The 16,622-nt window shown below is 37.8% G+C and overlaps 1 protein-coding gene across 1 annotated transcript in view; it reads right to left on the bottom strand.

Moving 5' to 3' along the window:
* Positions 1–14,256: 14,256 nt before the first annotated feature.
* Positions 14,257–16,622, bottom strand: part of SLC22A15 (solute carrier family 22 member 15) — a 90,249-nt gene continuing 87,883 nt past the window's right edge. Inside the window, exon 12 of the mRNA XM_003769821.3 lies at positions 14,257–15,659. Coding sequence (XP_003769869.2) covers positions 15,573–15,659 — 87 coding nt within the window. The 3' untranslated portion in view covers positions 14,257–15,572. The remainder of the gene's footprint in view (positions 15,660–16,622) is intronic.

The raw sequence follows: 16,622 nt of genomic DNA, 5'->3' as shown, positions 1-16,622 counted from the left end.
GATTGAGGTCGCTCACTGCATCCAGGGCCATCTCCAGTCTTCCTGATCTATACTTTGCTATTGGTCCCAGAGGATTCTGGAGGAGAAAGTGAGACTGGTGACTGGTGACTGTACAGCCCTCACTCTCTAAATCCAACTCACCTGTATTCACATAATTATTTATATTTATATATATATATATATTTTTTTTTTCCTTTATGCTTTTAATGATCAAGATGTTCCATGGGCATCAGCTGATTGTGATGTATTCATTGACCTTGCAGCAGTCTTAGTATGTGGTGATACTCTGTTATTTGACTATCTTATGTTTTCCCTTGGTATTTAAATTTCCTTTCTTCCTGGACACCTTTATTCCCTTGCTGAAGTTCTTGGCAGTGAACCAGGGCATTGTCTCATTATGTTACAAACCACTCCCCTCTGAGCTGAAGCCGCAAAGAAGTACCTTTAGAAAATACATCACACTTATGTTATTGCAATAGTTAGTTGGTTGGGTCTTCCTGCCTCAAACCTATCTTCAGCCAAGAGATGTTTTGAACACATCCTCCAAAGCACAAGTTAATAGGTGCTGGGAACACACAAAAATAAACCATTCCTCAAGGAGTTTATGTTTTATTAATGGAGAGACTATATATATTGCAAGTATATACAAAATAAACTACAATGTGTGAGGAGTAGGAGAAGTTAGATTTCCACAGATATTGTCAAAACAGAATGAAAGGAGGGGTGAAGTATCTTGTTATCTCCAACCAATCACCGTGTAAGTAAAGGAACTGGTTAAACAACAAAGTTTCTGACAAAGGAGCCCAGGCTTAAACTGACCCAAACCAGCTAGGGTCAATGACAGAACATATAGAATGGGCTAATAAAGATTGTAAATCTGGCCAATTTTAACTCTGATTATAAATCCCACCTAATTGTACTTTGGATTGCAAAACTGATGATCAGTTGTAACTAACTGACTGTAAATCCAACCAATCCAGACCTTGAAGGGCAGGGTAAGGAACTAAATTTATAAATAAAGCTTGCTCTGGCTTTAGTATTTGGTGTGTGTCTCACCAATAAACACACCTACTTTCATGAGAATCACTGAAAAAAATGATTCTTCTCTCACTCCCAAAGAGCTTGATTGTAACACTACTCCTGGACCAGCTTGCAATTGGGGAAGTAGTGGCCAATGGTAGCTCGACTCCCCCACCCTACTGACTTCCACAGAGTCTTTAATAACAACTTGGGGGCTCATCTGGGATCTCTTGAGAATCTTGGGTGGCTGCTGAGGGGTGAGTAGAGGAGGAGCGCTTCCACCAATCTTTTAGGCTTTTTTCTCTGATTCCCTCAAGGGGTCCATGGGGACCGAAGACATCAGTAGTGGCTGAATAGAGTGACTGAACAAATTCAGGCAAGAGGAAGCTGTCCAGGGACTGCACAAGTTGATATATGGAACAAAGAGGAAAATTTGTGGCAATGGAAGTCCTTGTTGGTCCAGGATGTTATTCTAGATTAGACCAGCCCAGTTAAAGGCCCTTGGAGGAAGAATCTTAGGATATAAGGGAAAACTTCTAAGACAAAGGCACCCAGGGGGACAGGTAAGGATTTTTCTCCCCCAAATTTTCCAAAATAGTCCACTGGGGAAAGGATATATCTAGGGTTGAGCAAATATATTAGGGTGATCTGAGATCATGAGTGTGTGTGGAGGATTTCCACACAGAAGTGCATAAAGGATCTGTATAGGGATATTTATAAGAAATTCTAGGGGAAAAGGAGGTAGGGAATAGATTCTTCTCCAGGAAACATTCTTCTTTTTTTTTTTTTTTTTTTTTTTTTTTTTTTTTTAATTTAATCCTTTTATTTACAGGATATATACATGGGTAACTTTACAGCATTAACAATTGCCAAACCTCTTGTTCCAATTTTTCACCTCTTACCCCCCCACCCCCTCCCCTAGATGGCAGGATGACCAGTAGATGTTAAATATATTAAAATATAAATTAGATACACAATAAGTATACATGACCAAAATGTTATTTTGCTGTACAAAAAGAATCAGACTCTGAAATATTGTACAATTAGCTTGTGAAGGAAATCAAAAATGCATGTGTGCATAAATATAGGGATTGGGAATTCAATGTAATGGTTTTTAGTCATAGGAAACATTCTTCTAAAAGGAAGTAAAATAGGGAGGAACAATTCTGTACTAGACAGAAATGTAAAAAGCTTTCTTTGTCTCTCCTCTCTCTTTCCCTCTCTGTTTCTGTCTGGGTCTCTTTCCTTCTCTCTCTCTCTCTCTCTCTCTCTCTCTCTCTCTCTCTCTCTCTCTCTCTCTCTCTCTCTCTCTCTCTCTCTCTCTCTCTCTCTCTCTCTCTCTCTCTCTCTCTCTCTCTGTGTGTGTGTGTGTGTGTGTGTGTTTTGCCTTCTATTTTAAGCCTCTCACTCAGCTGAATTACAAATGAAAGGATCTGGCCATCTAGGATTTTTTAAAAGTTTGCTTTCTCTCTGTTTCTGTTCTCTGTTTTTGTTTGCTTCAGTCTGGGAAAATTTTTTTCTCTTTGTGATTCAAACTAAGTTGAATTTTTCTTAAAAGTTAAGCTTTTAAGAGATAAAAGCATTCTTTAAGCTTCTCTCAATTGAAGGGACTGGGGATTGTCCAGGGTTGCTGCTTGAGAAAGTATGTCATTCCAGCCTCTCCAAAGGATGGTAGGTGCCCCACAACCTCCACCCCATGCTCTGGAGTCAGCCTCAGTTTCTCTGTAGTTGGATCTCTGGATCCTGGAACCCCAGAGTCCTAAAATCCTTCTCATGGACTCAGGACTCTGTAGGAAGGTGTGTTCTACCTCCATAAGGCTTGGAAAAAATCTAGAGCAATACACTTTATACTTTAAAAATTTTCCCTCTTTCCTATACGAGCATTAAAATACCAGGTATCCACATGGGTTTGGGGGAGAATACAGGGTTTAGAGAAGAGATTAGAGCCACTACCATTTTGCTTCTGGGGATGTCATATCATGTCTCAGATTGTTTACTACCATTTCAAAAATTTCAAGGAGTCTAGGAGAATGGAGTTTTTGAGGGGAAGAAATTTCTCTCAAAAATATTATCTAAATTTCTGTGTGTTTAAATTTAAATTGTATATGATTAGAATTACTTTCAATTGATATATTTGAGAATAAGATTTTAGAAATATTTTGTGTACTAATATTGAAGTATGCTACTAGAAATTTAAATTTGTATTTGATTTGATTTTAAGCCAAAAAAAATTGGCTATTAAAACAAAGTTCTCTGGTAATTTACCTAAAGAGGTCACATGCTTACCTAAAGAGATCATATGGTACAATTCATAAAAATTGCATGAGCTATGCTTTAAAATTCTCTCAGCCCTATTGAACATACAGTATAAGTTTTGTGAAATTTGGCCCCAAATCATTATGTATTACCTATATTCTGAATCTTAAGTTTTGTCTTGCTTTCTCCTTTTAGCAAAAAGCCAAAAAATACACTTAAAGGATAGAGTTTATAAGAATTTATAGAAAGTGAGGATAGAGTTTATAAAAATTTATAGAAAGTTTAAAAAGGGGGAGAGGGTTTACAAGTAAGGGGCAAGAAAGGTTGATTGTAAAAGCAATAGATAAGATTAAAAGGGCAATAAGAAACTTGTACTGGCATTAACAAGAGTCAGGTTGTGAGGCTGTGCTGATGAAAATCTCAAGGTGAAAAGGCCTGCATCTGGAAATGAAAATGGGCACTTGACCCTTTCTTGGCTCACAAAAAGAGGGAAAAGGTTTGTGTGAATTGGGAAACAACATAAGGACTCTTACAAAACTAATGTACTCATTGATTTTAAAATAACTTTTTCAATTGAAGTGTATGTTAAAATGAGAAACTCGAATGTAAATTACATGAGATTTCTATTTTTTGTGGCTGATTATGTTATATCTGAATTTTAAAATTATTTGGCTATTGTTTATGAAAATTGTGACATTGTTAATCATTTGGGCTTGTCAATAATATTGAAACCTAAAATTGATTATGAGTTGATGGAAAGCCTACAACAATTCTAAGGCTAAAGAAGGGGGAGTTAAGACTCAGATCTTGATCTGGGGTTCCTTCCCCTAATTTTTAAACTTGCTAGGTTTTCTTGCTAGCAAGGTCATCATTCAGCCTTAGGGAAAATTTTTGGTCCTAGGTATAAAATTCTCTTGCCAGGTAAAATAGTTTGAAATTTCTTCATCTTTGAATTTCTGAAAATTCTTAATTAGGATTTTTGGAAGTTAATCTGAAATTTAGGTTTGAAAATAGTATACTCGTTTTTGCATAATTACATGTTTTTATTTTAGATCAGTTGGCCAGGGGACAGTAGAACATTGTCCACCTTTTCTCTAGTGGGTTTAGCTGTTCCTTACCCCTGGCCTTCCAGTGGGGGTTCCACTACCCACAGTGGGGGAGAGTGAGGGAAATAAACTCACTCATTTCTGCTTAAACCTCTCTTCTGCATCCCCTGCTGGTTAAGTGAAATTGCTTGCATTATTTAAAGGGATAGGTCATTACTGTAATGCTGAAGATCTTAGATAAGATACTGTATCAAGAGTTGTAATGCTTAGTAATCCAAGGAACTTCTAAGAGAAGCTTATTAGGTTTCTGGTTAATTGTAAATTCTCTGAAAAGAGTTATTTCAAAACCCATTACTTCTACTAAGGTCTCCAGCTGTCTGCAGCAAATTATTTAACATTTATTTAAGCGCATCATGATCTCATTGTTTAAGGAATAAAATAATAAATGTGATCTGTAACTTTATTAAAATATCTAGGACAAGATTTTAATCTGGCAGTGTTGGCTATTCTACAAGTTTTCCTGCATTTAGTTCTGACTCTGCAGGTACATGTGAGGAAAAGATGTAGCATGAGAATCCCTGCCCCCACATCACTATATCAGTTCTGAGATAGCTTGGTTTGTAAGCCTTTTTTATTTTTAAATAAAGATCTGAAGCATCTAGTATGGGATTTGGCTATCTGAGAGACAATTTCTTTTTGTATATATATATATATATATATATATATATATATATATATGTAGAGAGAGGTAGAGAGAGAGAGACAGAGACAGAGACAGAGACACAGAGAGACAAAATATATAAATAATATATTTAATATTATTTCTCAAGTTTGAATCCATGTATGGATGAGGACCAATAAACCAGAAAAACCCACAATCCCAGAGAAATAGAACGAGTTACTCAGAGGGATGCCCCTGAACTATTACAGGGGGATGTCTGTATCTGCTCAAGAGCTGGGAGGAGAATCTTAGCCTCTGCTTAAGGTCAGATCCTTCTAATTTGATTTCTCTGTTGTGTTCCTTTCTATAGGAATGATTCCCACCTATTCCTGAGTCTGGCAAAGAGGTAGAATTAATTTGCTTTTTTCACACCTGAAATCAAATAGCTAAGGCTGTTTTGCCTTGTTATAATCATGTCCCTGCTTTCTCTCCCTTATAACAAAGTTCTATATTCAGAGCAAGTGGTCAGCTTAAAAGCTGTGAACAAAATACAAGTATGGAAGGTCTTGATGTTTTCTATTTGAGAATATATAGTCATTAGGTAAATGACTGTTTTCCATCATTGGGAAGATGGATATTTGGCCTACCTATCTGCCTGTTACTAGATATATATATCTTACTAGAAATATGTTTGCTTGTATAAGGTCTTTAAATCTTTCAAGATGTAAGAACATTTAGTTATTGAAGGAACTGTTTGTGGGATCCAGCTGTTATTTTTATTGATTATTGAAACTAAAGCTGAAACATCTTTAGTATAGTTTGGAGAAGAGAATTTTAATGTATTCAAATTTTCTTAAAGGTATGTAGCTTATGGAATATTTTGTTATATCAATGGGAAATTCAGTTATTTAAGTTTGTTCCTAAAGTGGAAATAACATGTTTATCCTGTGTATTCTGTGGCACAAACAAGTTTTCTTATAAATAATTTATTCAATATGAAAAGCTGCTGGCCAATCTATATTGGCTTCTCTCAGTTCATCCTACAACAGAAGGCCAAAGAGGGAATATGTTCTTCCCCCTCTGGGTGGTTTTAAACATCCTTAGGCCAGTTTCTCACCCCAGAGACAAGCCAGTGGAAACTTCTCTTAGTCTATTACAAAGAATTATTTTATTTTATTCTATTTATTCATTTATTTATTTTTGTATTTTTATTTTTATTTTTTGTTTTTTATTTATCATGTAAATATACACTTAATATATATTAATATATAATTATATATTTATAGTTATAATATATTAATGCATGATTATAATATATAATTATTAATAATTATGATATAATATAAATAATATTTATTAACAAGAAACCCTTCGGTCTTGGGAAATCTTTTTTCCCTGATCATAAGCTAAGAGCAACTATTAGGCAATAGTTAGAGAACATTGCCCAAAAATGAGCAGGACTCTACCTATAAATCTTCTCTCTCTGGCTTACCTGTCTCAACCTTTTGGCCAAACTGCAGGCTGTAAGATGAGCATTCTCTAAATATTTCTGAAGGCCCTAACAACAGAAATTTCTCCAACTGGAGACCCCCTCAACCAGTCATTTTCTATTCCTAACCTCTGCTTGTTAGGTTTGTTTTCTTCTAGATTTTGGTCAGTTATATCTGGGTTGATCAGCCTCGGGGATCTGACTCAACTTGCTGGATCTCAATCAGCTCAGCAGCTGTCCAAATTGGGACTCTGAAGGATGACTCAGTTCTATGACCATTCTCAGCAGGAAGTATTTTCAGAAGATGAGGTCATCACCCCATACCCTAAAGGACTTTGGGCTTCATTGGTTAGGGAAGAAACTAGAACTGATTGGTGAATGGAGTCCAAACTACTCAATGTCTGAGTGGGTTTGCAGCAAAGATACCTTTAAGAGGGAAGTTATACAGTATTAATGTTCCTTCCCTACTACAATATAGTAATTGGGACTTAGGATGGGGGACATCAGGTTAAGATTTGGGTCAATATTACTGAGACACACCACAAACAATTCAGTTTGATGATTCTCAAATTATAGAATATAAAGACTTGACTAGTAGTTATAATAAGTATCTGTGCTCTGATGGGAAAAAAGGATTTTCTAGAACTGCCTATCCAATTGAGAATAATGTTTGGTTTGCCACAAGGGCCAGACATTTAGAAAAGACAGATCAAAGAGTAAGTCAAACATGATTTGGGAATAAATGTAATGTAGGTATATATCTCTTGGGAAGATTTGGAATCATCGTTCTTAAACCACAGATGAAAGTCAAGAACTTAAAGCAAACCATAGACACCAATGACTGAGTAGAATCATTGAAGTACTTTGTAAAGAATCTGATCAAAAGCAATTCTTTGCTGTGCTACTAGGTGACTCACATAGTGCCATTCTCTGATCTTCATCTCCCTAATAATAGCTGAGGGAATCCTCACTGGCTGTGGGATGTTGTATAATCCCTTGCATTTGGCAATTAGTTCAAAGACACCTTTTAGACAAAGGTGACCCCAGTAGATCTCTCCACCAATTTGCAAATGTTGGGGCCAGGTCATGTCAGGATAATGGTTGGAAGGGCACATGACCAGTGATGAGAAATGTGAACTAATGACAAAAATATTTGAAGAAGAAGCAATAAAAAAAGGTATTCAAAAGTGGAAAACAAATCCTTATTAAAAAGAGAAATGGGGGAATTGTGAGGATTTGAGAAGTTAGATTTCCACAAATATTGTCAAAACAGGATAAAAGGAGGGGTGAAGTATCTTAATATCTCCAACCAATCACTCCTGAGTCAAGGAACTGGCTGAAAACAAAGTTCCTGACCAGGGGCCCAGACTTAAACTGGCCCACCAGCTAGACCCAATGATAGGGCACAAGCCTTTTGACATATGGAATGGGTAAAGAACATTGTAAATCTGACTAACTGTAACTCTGATTGCAAATACAACTTAATTGTAATTCAGATTATAAATGTGACCAATTGTAATGAACTTTGATTGTAAGTCTGACCAATCCAAACCTTGAAGGAAGGAGTAAGGAACTAAAATAACAATATAAAGCCTGCTCCGGCTTCAGTATTAGGTGTGTGCTTCTCATAAGAATCAGGGAATAAAGAATTCTTCTCTCACTCTAAAAGAGCACTGGCTAACACTACTACTGGACCAGCTTGAAATTGGGGAAGCTGGGGACAACTTGATCTGGGCTTATTCCCCAAACCTGATGAGTTCCAGAGTTTTGGTAACAAATATAATTTTAGGGGGGACCATTAGCAACTGGAGGGATCACAGAAGCCTTCAAGTAGTAAGTTTTGAGTTGAGTTTTGAAGGAACCTAGGGATTTTCAGAGACAGAACTGAGGACAAATCACCTTCAAATCACCTTTCCCCCTATTCCCTTAATTGTGGGTGTACCCCAAAGGCTTTTTTCCTCTTGGTAAGCTCATCAGATTCTATAAGTTCAATTATCTTTATAAAATGCATATATCCAGCTTTAGAATCTGTCCTGAATTCCAGTCGCACATCAGCAATTGCCTACTGGATGTTTCAAACTCACTTTGTCCAAAAGAAAATTATATGTCTCCCTGCCCTCTCAAACTTAAATGAGTTGTGAACTTCCCCGTTTCAGTTGAAGGCACACTATTGTAGTCATGCAAGTTGGAATCCTTGCCTCCTTTTCTTCCTCATCTCTCAGAGAATCTCATCGATTCCTCTTCCATCTGCATTGTCTTCCACTTCAGGTGGTAATCACCTCTCAGCTAGACTACTAAATTCAATTTAAGAGCATCCAGGTTTTTTTGATGTCCCCTTGAGTATCTTCCCCCTCAATGACTTTATACATTACGCATGTGTATGTTATTTTCCCTAAACATAAAGTAAGCTTTTCAGTAGTGGAGAGTTTTGCTTTTTGTCTTTGTATTCCAAAGGCCTAAATACAGTGAGCTTGATTATTGGTACAACTGCAAGGTGATGAATCTTTTGGGCAATCCAACTCACAAAGTCTGATATAGGCTCAGGCAGAGGGGGGTTTTGATCTGTGTAAATGGAGAGAAAGCAAACAACATGGATAAAACTATGGTCTGCTAAAATATTGAAATAACACACCATCATAAAAAAATATTGCCATAGCTATTGCCCAAAGACAATTTAGATCTTTTTTTCTTTTTTATTAGGTGAAAGAGTACACTTTTTACCTCAATTTCTACTTACCCTTAATCAGTGAATGAGTATTATCTCAGTCAAACTGAGACCTGTTGAAGATCTTAACTTAAAAAGGCCAGGGTCTCCCGTGTAGGGTCATCTCCAATTATCCCAATCTATATCTGCTATCCAGATAGTTCTGGAGGGGAAAGTGAGGCAGGTGACCTTGCACAGCCTCCATCACTTTAATCAGATTCATTCGCATGTCATGGAATCACCTCCCTGACTTCAGTGAATTCTCTGAGAATGAAGGACAAACAATAGCTGGTTTCAAAAAACCAACAGATTCCCTTTGGTAGATGGAGAAACCAAAGTCTACTGTTTATATTTGCCAGTGTCCTGGGGCTAAGCCTCTGGAAGAAACCCTATCATAATCTATATTCCCATTAGAAAAAAATCTATATGGTATTTAGAATGATAACAGCTTTTCCTACCTGCTTAAACTTTGACACAGAACATTTCCACAGGCTCTCAACTATTTTGCTCTCTTTTGTGTGATGACCGCGTATTTTAAAATCAGCCAGAATCAAGAATTCAGGTTAAGGGCAAATCTTCAATCTTTATTCTTTTAGAGGTGAAGGGGGATGGCAATAGCAATATGAGCAGCTGCGACAGGAAGCCAGCCAACAGTCTCTTTCCGCTTCTCTCTCTGCCCCTCTGCCTCCACCCACCAAAATTGTCATTTCCTATACAACACATCAGGATTTTAACAAAGAGTAGGCAGGGGCCATTCTTTCTCCAAGCATATATATTAATAGAGTATGGTCCAATTACTGTTTAGCCTCACATGCTTCTTCTATAAATCATAGGGTTCTTTAACGCCAACTGTATTATCTTGTATAAACAGAATGCCTCGATGGAAATTGAATGAGGACCATTTTCATTGTAATATGCGGAGAGCTGTTGCCCAATTAATGTCCAATTATCTGGAGAGGTTTGCTCTTCCTCTAAGAACCAAGGGGAGGTGTGTTTTAATGTACCCAGAAGTCTAGCTAGCTGTTCCCAAGTTATAAGTAGCCCTTGTTCTTCTATGAGCTTAAGCATGCTTTCTATAGTGCCACTCCTGGGTGGAGGTGGGGAAGTGGAGGGGAATGGGGGATCTTTAGCTAGCATCTGTCCCATTCAGCCAAAAAAGGTTACTAGTTTAGTTTTTAAGAAAATAAGATCCTTGTTTGTCTATTACAATACTCACCTAAGTTCCTGGTGACCAGAGACTTCTTCAGTGAAAGTAGGGTCCTTAGGCCCCACATTGGGCGCCAAATGTCATGACCGCGTATTTTAAAATCAGCTGGAGTCAGGAATTCAGGTTAAGGGAAAATCTTCAATCTTTATTCTTTTTGAAGTGAAGGGGGATTGCGATAGCAATATACGCAGCTGCAACAGGACCCAGCCAGCAGAGGTGAAGGGGGATCACAATAGCAATGTGAGCAGCTATGACAGGAAGCCAGCCAGCACTCTCCTTCCGCTTCTCTCTCCGCCCCTCTGCCTCCACCCACCAAAATCGTCATTTCCTATACAACACATCAGGACTTGCACAAAGAGTGGGTGGGGGCCATTCTTTCTCCAAGCATATATATTAAGAGAGTATGGTCCAATTACTATTTAGCCTCATGTGCTTGGGACCTCAGTGCATCAACTCGAGCTTCAGCCCATTACACTTTTGGTCCTTCAAGGGCATATAACAAATAAGTTAGTAGGGAAAGGAAAAACATTCAACAAATATCTATCATCTGCCAGATATGGTGCTATTTTATAAATATTTTATATGATCCTTACAATAACTCTTTGAGGTAGGGACTATTATTATACTCATTTTATAGTAAGGGAAACTGAGGCAAATGTTAATATTTACCCAGATGTACACAACTAGGAAGTATATGAGGCTAGATTTGAAAAGGACTTTGTGACTTCAGGCCCAGGATTCTAACCCAGTGATCTTCTAAAGTCATAATGCTGTGAAAAACGCATTGAATTAGGGATTAGAAACCCTAAATCCTAGTTTAGACCATGACCCTATCCTATATAGTTATGAATTTCTAATCCTGTTTCCCTCCCCTCCCCACTTAATTTGGAATTGAAAGACTAGGATTTGAAATCCTACCGGGCTTCTAAGCATCATATGGGTATGACATGCTCTTGTTACTATTAAAGAATACTGACAATAAATTTTTTAAATGATTTTTATTTTTTCCTGGGAGTGGTGAAGACACAACTTTTGGTTCTATCTTTTCTTGCTCCATACCCCAATTTGGACCAAGCTTTGACAATGCCCACCTCCCAAAAGGCACCAGTACACCATCCTGACATTTTATATAAAGACAAAATAGTTCTCCATTTTGTGATCTTTACTGAATGATCAAGAAATAACATCACTTAATTTATCTATTAAAACTTCCTCAATCCTTTATAGTCTCTCAATTTTAAATCTGATGATTATATGAGGAATACTTGTGTAGGGATGACAAGTTAGAATAATATTGAAAATGATCTTGACAGAGAAAAAAATCAATTATGTATTCAACAAGAATAGAAATCCACTCAAAAAAAAAAAAAAAAAAAGAACACAAATCAATCAATTTGACTGACATAAAACCTTATAATCAGGTGATACTTATTCATACCCACTGTGGTCTAGTCTATCATTTAATACTGAAAAATGCCTGATTTGCTTAGGAGCAATCAAAAAGGCTTCCCAACTGAAAGTAAGCTTTCCCTGTTCAAATACTTGATCACTCTTTTTTTGCCTCTCATTTTTTCCATGTATATACATCAAACCATCATTTTTCTTGTTTGTGTCCCTGTCATTTGGCACAGTGGTTAATACATAGTTGTTGCTCAATGAATGTTTGTTGAATTAAATGGAGCAAAAATGCCCCAAACACATTGGAAGCTATGTTGGAAGAGAATATCCCATGGGAAAACTATTGTCTTCCTAAATGGAAGTCTTCCTTCAATGGATCTTCATGATCTGAAGGTCCCTGGCAACTTGTTCATGAGCCTTTCACTCACTGAACATTGGGATACCTGGAGTGTTTTTATTGCTGCTTTTCAGGAGAAATGAGAACTTATTTTAGACACACAGTCAGGAAAAAAAAATGCTTCATACAAATGATTGCAAGTAGGCACGGCACTGACTGCATAAAAACTAGTTTACGCTTAAATCAGCCAAATAGATTTGTGGGCACTTGTGCATATAGAATCACACACCAAAGTTTATAATATTTCTTAAAAGTTAGTTACCATTAATGGAACAAATACTCATATGTGGGACTTTGAGAATGAGATGGATGAAAAATATAGCTGTACCCCTTTGGGGTAAAGGACTTTTTACTCAGCAGAAGCTCCCTGGCAAGTGAGTGATACAAGCACTGTGACTGTGCCCCAGCAACTGAAGTTCATAGGAATAGCATCCTTTATGGACAGTAGAGACTCAGGCACAGGACTGACAGAACCTTTCATCAAAACTCCCTCATGGACATTAGGCCATGTTGCAATTAGAGAAGGGCAGGCTCATTCTTGAAGGCTCTTATCTTTCCAATGGTAGAAGGACCTTAGTTAAATTTCCAAGCCCCAAGGAAACCGCTTGGGACTCTGTAATTTAGGAATCTGAACCATGAGCATCCAAGACACCTGTAGTAGCAGGGGCTAAGAAAATGAAAATGACTGAGGATTACCACAGCTTTTTCTTTGGGGAACTAGAGATAGAGATGGGAGGAAACCCTCAGCCTGTCCATGTTCTTTACTTGAGTCACCATAGATCTATGGTTTCAGGCACAAAGTCCTAAATAGCTTAAACTATAATTGGCAGTAATAAAAATATACTAAAAGGATTTAAGAAAAATACAGAAAAAGTGTAACTTAATTTTGTGCAAACTAAGTATGGCTATGTTGATGGACCAAAACCGGGTGGATAGTGTGGTGGGTGATGTGGGTCTAAAGCCCAGAAGACCTGGATTTTGGGGACATGCATTTTTCACCTTTTCTGTGTTCCATTTAGTGAAATCTATAGGTCCCTTCTCAGAATCATATGTTTAAGTGCACAAAATAAAAGACAAAAAGTATAATGAAATGAAGATGGAAACTTACTGATCCCTTGAAATCTTTCAAATTAAGAATCCCATTCGAGGACATCCCCAGGGCACATCCTAGGGGACAGGTAAATAAAAAGTACGGTTTCAAAAGATTTCTGTCCTCATTCCTGGCAATGCCATGGTTTTCATAGAAAAACAATGGCATCTCCTTCAGGAAAGTCATCTAACTCAACGCTGTACTTGTAGACTTTAAAGTAGCAAGAGTCAACATTTAGTGCCTCTTAGGGTGTGGGAGTGGGAGAGTGTGCAGGCCAATTCTGATATTTTCAAAGGGAAAGCATTTGGGTAACTAAGCACCATTCAGCTGGGCTCCTAGAACAGCAGCAGCACCTATGTCACCTCGATGAATTTTGATTTCCTATGAACTTCCAATAGCCACTTGGAAAAATGGCCAGGAACTATGGGAAGTAGAAGTCAGGGAGGTAATTAATGTCTGAGCCCACTGATGAGCCACATAGAATAAGGTCAAAACAAGCTGACAACAGTCTGCTAGACAGAGATCCCACACCCTGGCCACCCATGTACTAGCAGGATCTATTCTTTTGAGAAGTTCATCCTAAAGAAAGCCAGTTACTATCCTTCATGGGGTAAAAGGGTCTACTCCCTAGCTCCTTTTTTTGCATACTTTCTGGGATCCTACATATAATCCAAATAAGAGTTTCTGGCTGATCCTAATACCGGAGACTCAGAACAGAAATATTATTCCACAGAATCAAAAAGATTTTGGAGAGCTAGAGAAAGTCACTGGACATACTGTTTCAGAGCAGAGGTGTCAAAATATGGCCTAAGGGCTATAAGTAACCACTACACTCTTGAGAGTGAGAAATATTTCACAAAATTTAAAACAGAATAGAACTTTTGCTGTTGTTGACTACATTGGGGGTTTTCTTGGCAAAGATACAGAAGTAGATTGTCATTTTTTTTCCCTCTCCAGTTCATTTTACAGATGAGGAAACTGAGGCAAACAGGATTAAGTGACTTGTCCAGGGTCACACAGCTAGGAAGTATCTGATGATAGAGCTGAACTCATGAAGATGAGTCTTCCTGATTATAGGCCCAGTGTGCCACCCAATGCACGATCCTCCTGTATTATACAAGTAATATTAACATGTGGTTTTCTAAGTAATTATGTGGCCCTGAGGGATCCTTATATATGCTTGATTCTTTTCATTTCTCCTTATTTCTCAAATCAAAAAACTGAGGGCCAGAAATGTCAAGTGGCTTATTTAAAGTCATATAGCAGAAATATAAAAAGAAAAAGAAAGAAAAAAAAAAAAAGGTACACAATCCCATCATCAGTGGGAGCCAAACCTCTAAGATTTCAGAAAGCTTCTTTGAGTGGGTTAATTTTTATTAAACCCACATCTTTCAGATTAAAGGCACATGTAGCTAAAGTAAATCTATAGCAGGAGTTCTAAACCTTTTAGGGAGAATGGACCTCTTGGCAGTCTGGTGAAGCCTTTGGACCCCTTTCTCAGAATCATGTTTTATTGTCTACATTCATAATGGAGGGAAATACTAAATTTCATTTAGAGGTTAGTGAAAATAAAGATGAAATTTGTTTTCCATCCAGGTTCACAGATCTCCTGAAATCTATCCAAGGACACCTTGGAGAGTCCATGGACCCCAAGTTAAGAACCCCTGATAGTTTTGGGACTCAGCTGGAAGCTCAAAATTTGAGCTTTACCACTAAAAATTATGAGCTTTCACCAAATCATTTACTCTCCTGGCACTTTGTCTCTGATATCCAATGGAAATGAAACATTTATGTGCCTTGCAAGGAAGGAGTGCTAGTAAGAATAAACATTAAATACTGTTCAGTATTAAATTACAATAAGGGTGTACCTATTAGCCCACAAAATGATTAGACAAATTCATCCTTCTGCCCTGAGATCACATTCAGGCATATTCAACAAAATCCACTTCAAGGCACCTCTAAGACTCAACCTCCAGAAATGACCTCTGCCATTTGAGAATATAGATAGGATGAGGCTCTTGGACCCGCTGGGGTTGGGGTTGGAGGTCATCACAGTTCTGAGCTAAGCTCCAATTCAAGAAATGTTTCAGATGCTTCTCCAATGAGAATACCAGAGTCTTCCTTCCTGTGGGAATGTCTCTCAAATTTTCTTCCTGCCCCAAAGATTCCACAGTCAAGAGGAACACTGTCTGCTTGTCACTGCATCGCCACTGACTGCTGCTTTCCAGGTTCACGGGGAAAATCTGTCTGAAGTCAGAGGCATGAAAGATGATTGGAGGACGGTGGGAAGGCCCTCAGTTCTCCTCATTTTATCATCTGAGTCTCTTCGTCAGCATCATAGAACTCATCTTCATTACTTTCACTTCCAAATGTACTCTCCTTGTCTTCAGACTAAAATGGGGAGGGAGAGGGAGAAGGGGGAAGAGAGGGAGAGCCGGGGAGAGAGAAAGACAGAGAGACAGAGACAGAGAAAGGAAAGGAGGAGGGAGAAAGGGGTAGAGAGAAAGACAGAGAGACAGAGACAGAGAAAGGAAAGGAGGAGGGAGAAAGGGGTAGAGAGAAAGAGAAAAAGAGAGACAGAGAGAAAGGGAAGAAGGAAAGGAGGGACAGAGGAAGGAGTAGAGAGAAAGAGAAAAAGAGAGACAGAGAGAAAGGGAAGAAGGAAAGGAGGGACAGAGGAAGGAATAGAGAGAAGGAGAAAAAGAGAGAGAGAAAGGGAAGAAGGAAAGGAGGAACAGAGGAAGGAGTAGAGAGAAAGAGAAAAAGAGAGAGAGAAAGGGAAGAAGGAAAGGAGGGAGGAAAGAAGAAGTAGAGAGAAAGAAAAAGAGAGAGACAGAGACAGAGAGAGAAAGGAAAGAAAGAAAGGAGTGAGGGAGGGGTAGAGAGGAGAGGAATAGGGAAAAAGGGGGAAAGAGGGAGGGAGGGAAAGAAGGAAGGAGGAAAAGACAGAGACAAAGAGATACAGACAAAGACACAGAGATAGGAGTAGTAAAGGAATGAAATGGAGTTTCAAAAATGAAAATTAATATGCAAGCCATTCAACAAATAAATATGTTTAATGATTATTTTCATTCACCATCTCTGGAATTCGCTTTGAGAAAGGTAACAAATTATCCGTCATCTTTATTTCCCTGAAAATCTGTAGCAATGAGAGCCCAAATAGTATTTCTAGATAATCTATCTCAGTCTACATGTAATAGATTATAGGATCCTTTTCCAAAGTCTATAACTGCATTTAAGAAGAGGAATGAAATTTTTATATTTTTATTAACTTTTATTTTTTCTGGTTATACATGTAAATTAACTTTTTAAATACACATTTCTTTATGAATAATATTGGGAGAGAACAATCAG

This window comes from Sarcophilus harrisii, chromosome 4, assembly GCF_902635505.1.
Source record: "Sarcophilus harrisii chromosome 4, mSarHar1.11, whole genome shotgun sequence".
Taxonomy (NCBI): Eukaryota; Metazoa; Chordata; class Mammalia; order Dasyuromorphia; family Dasyuridae; genus Sarcophilus; species Sarcophilus harrisii.
The sequence above is the reverse complement of the archived record's forward strand: the minus strand, read 5'-3'. Positions and strand labels throughout refer to the sequence as shown.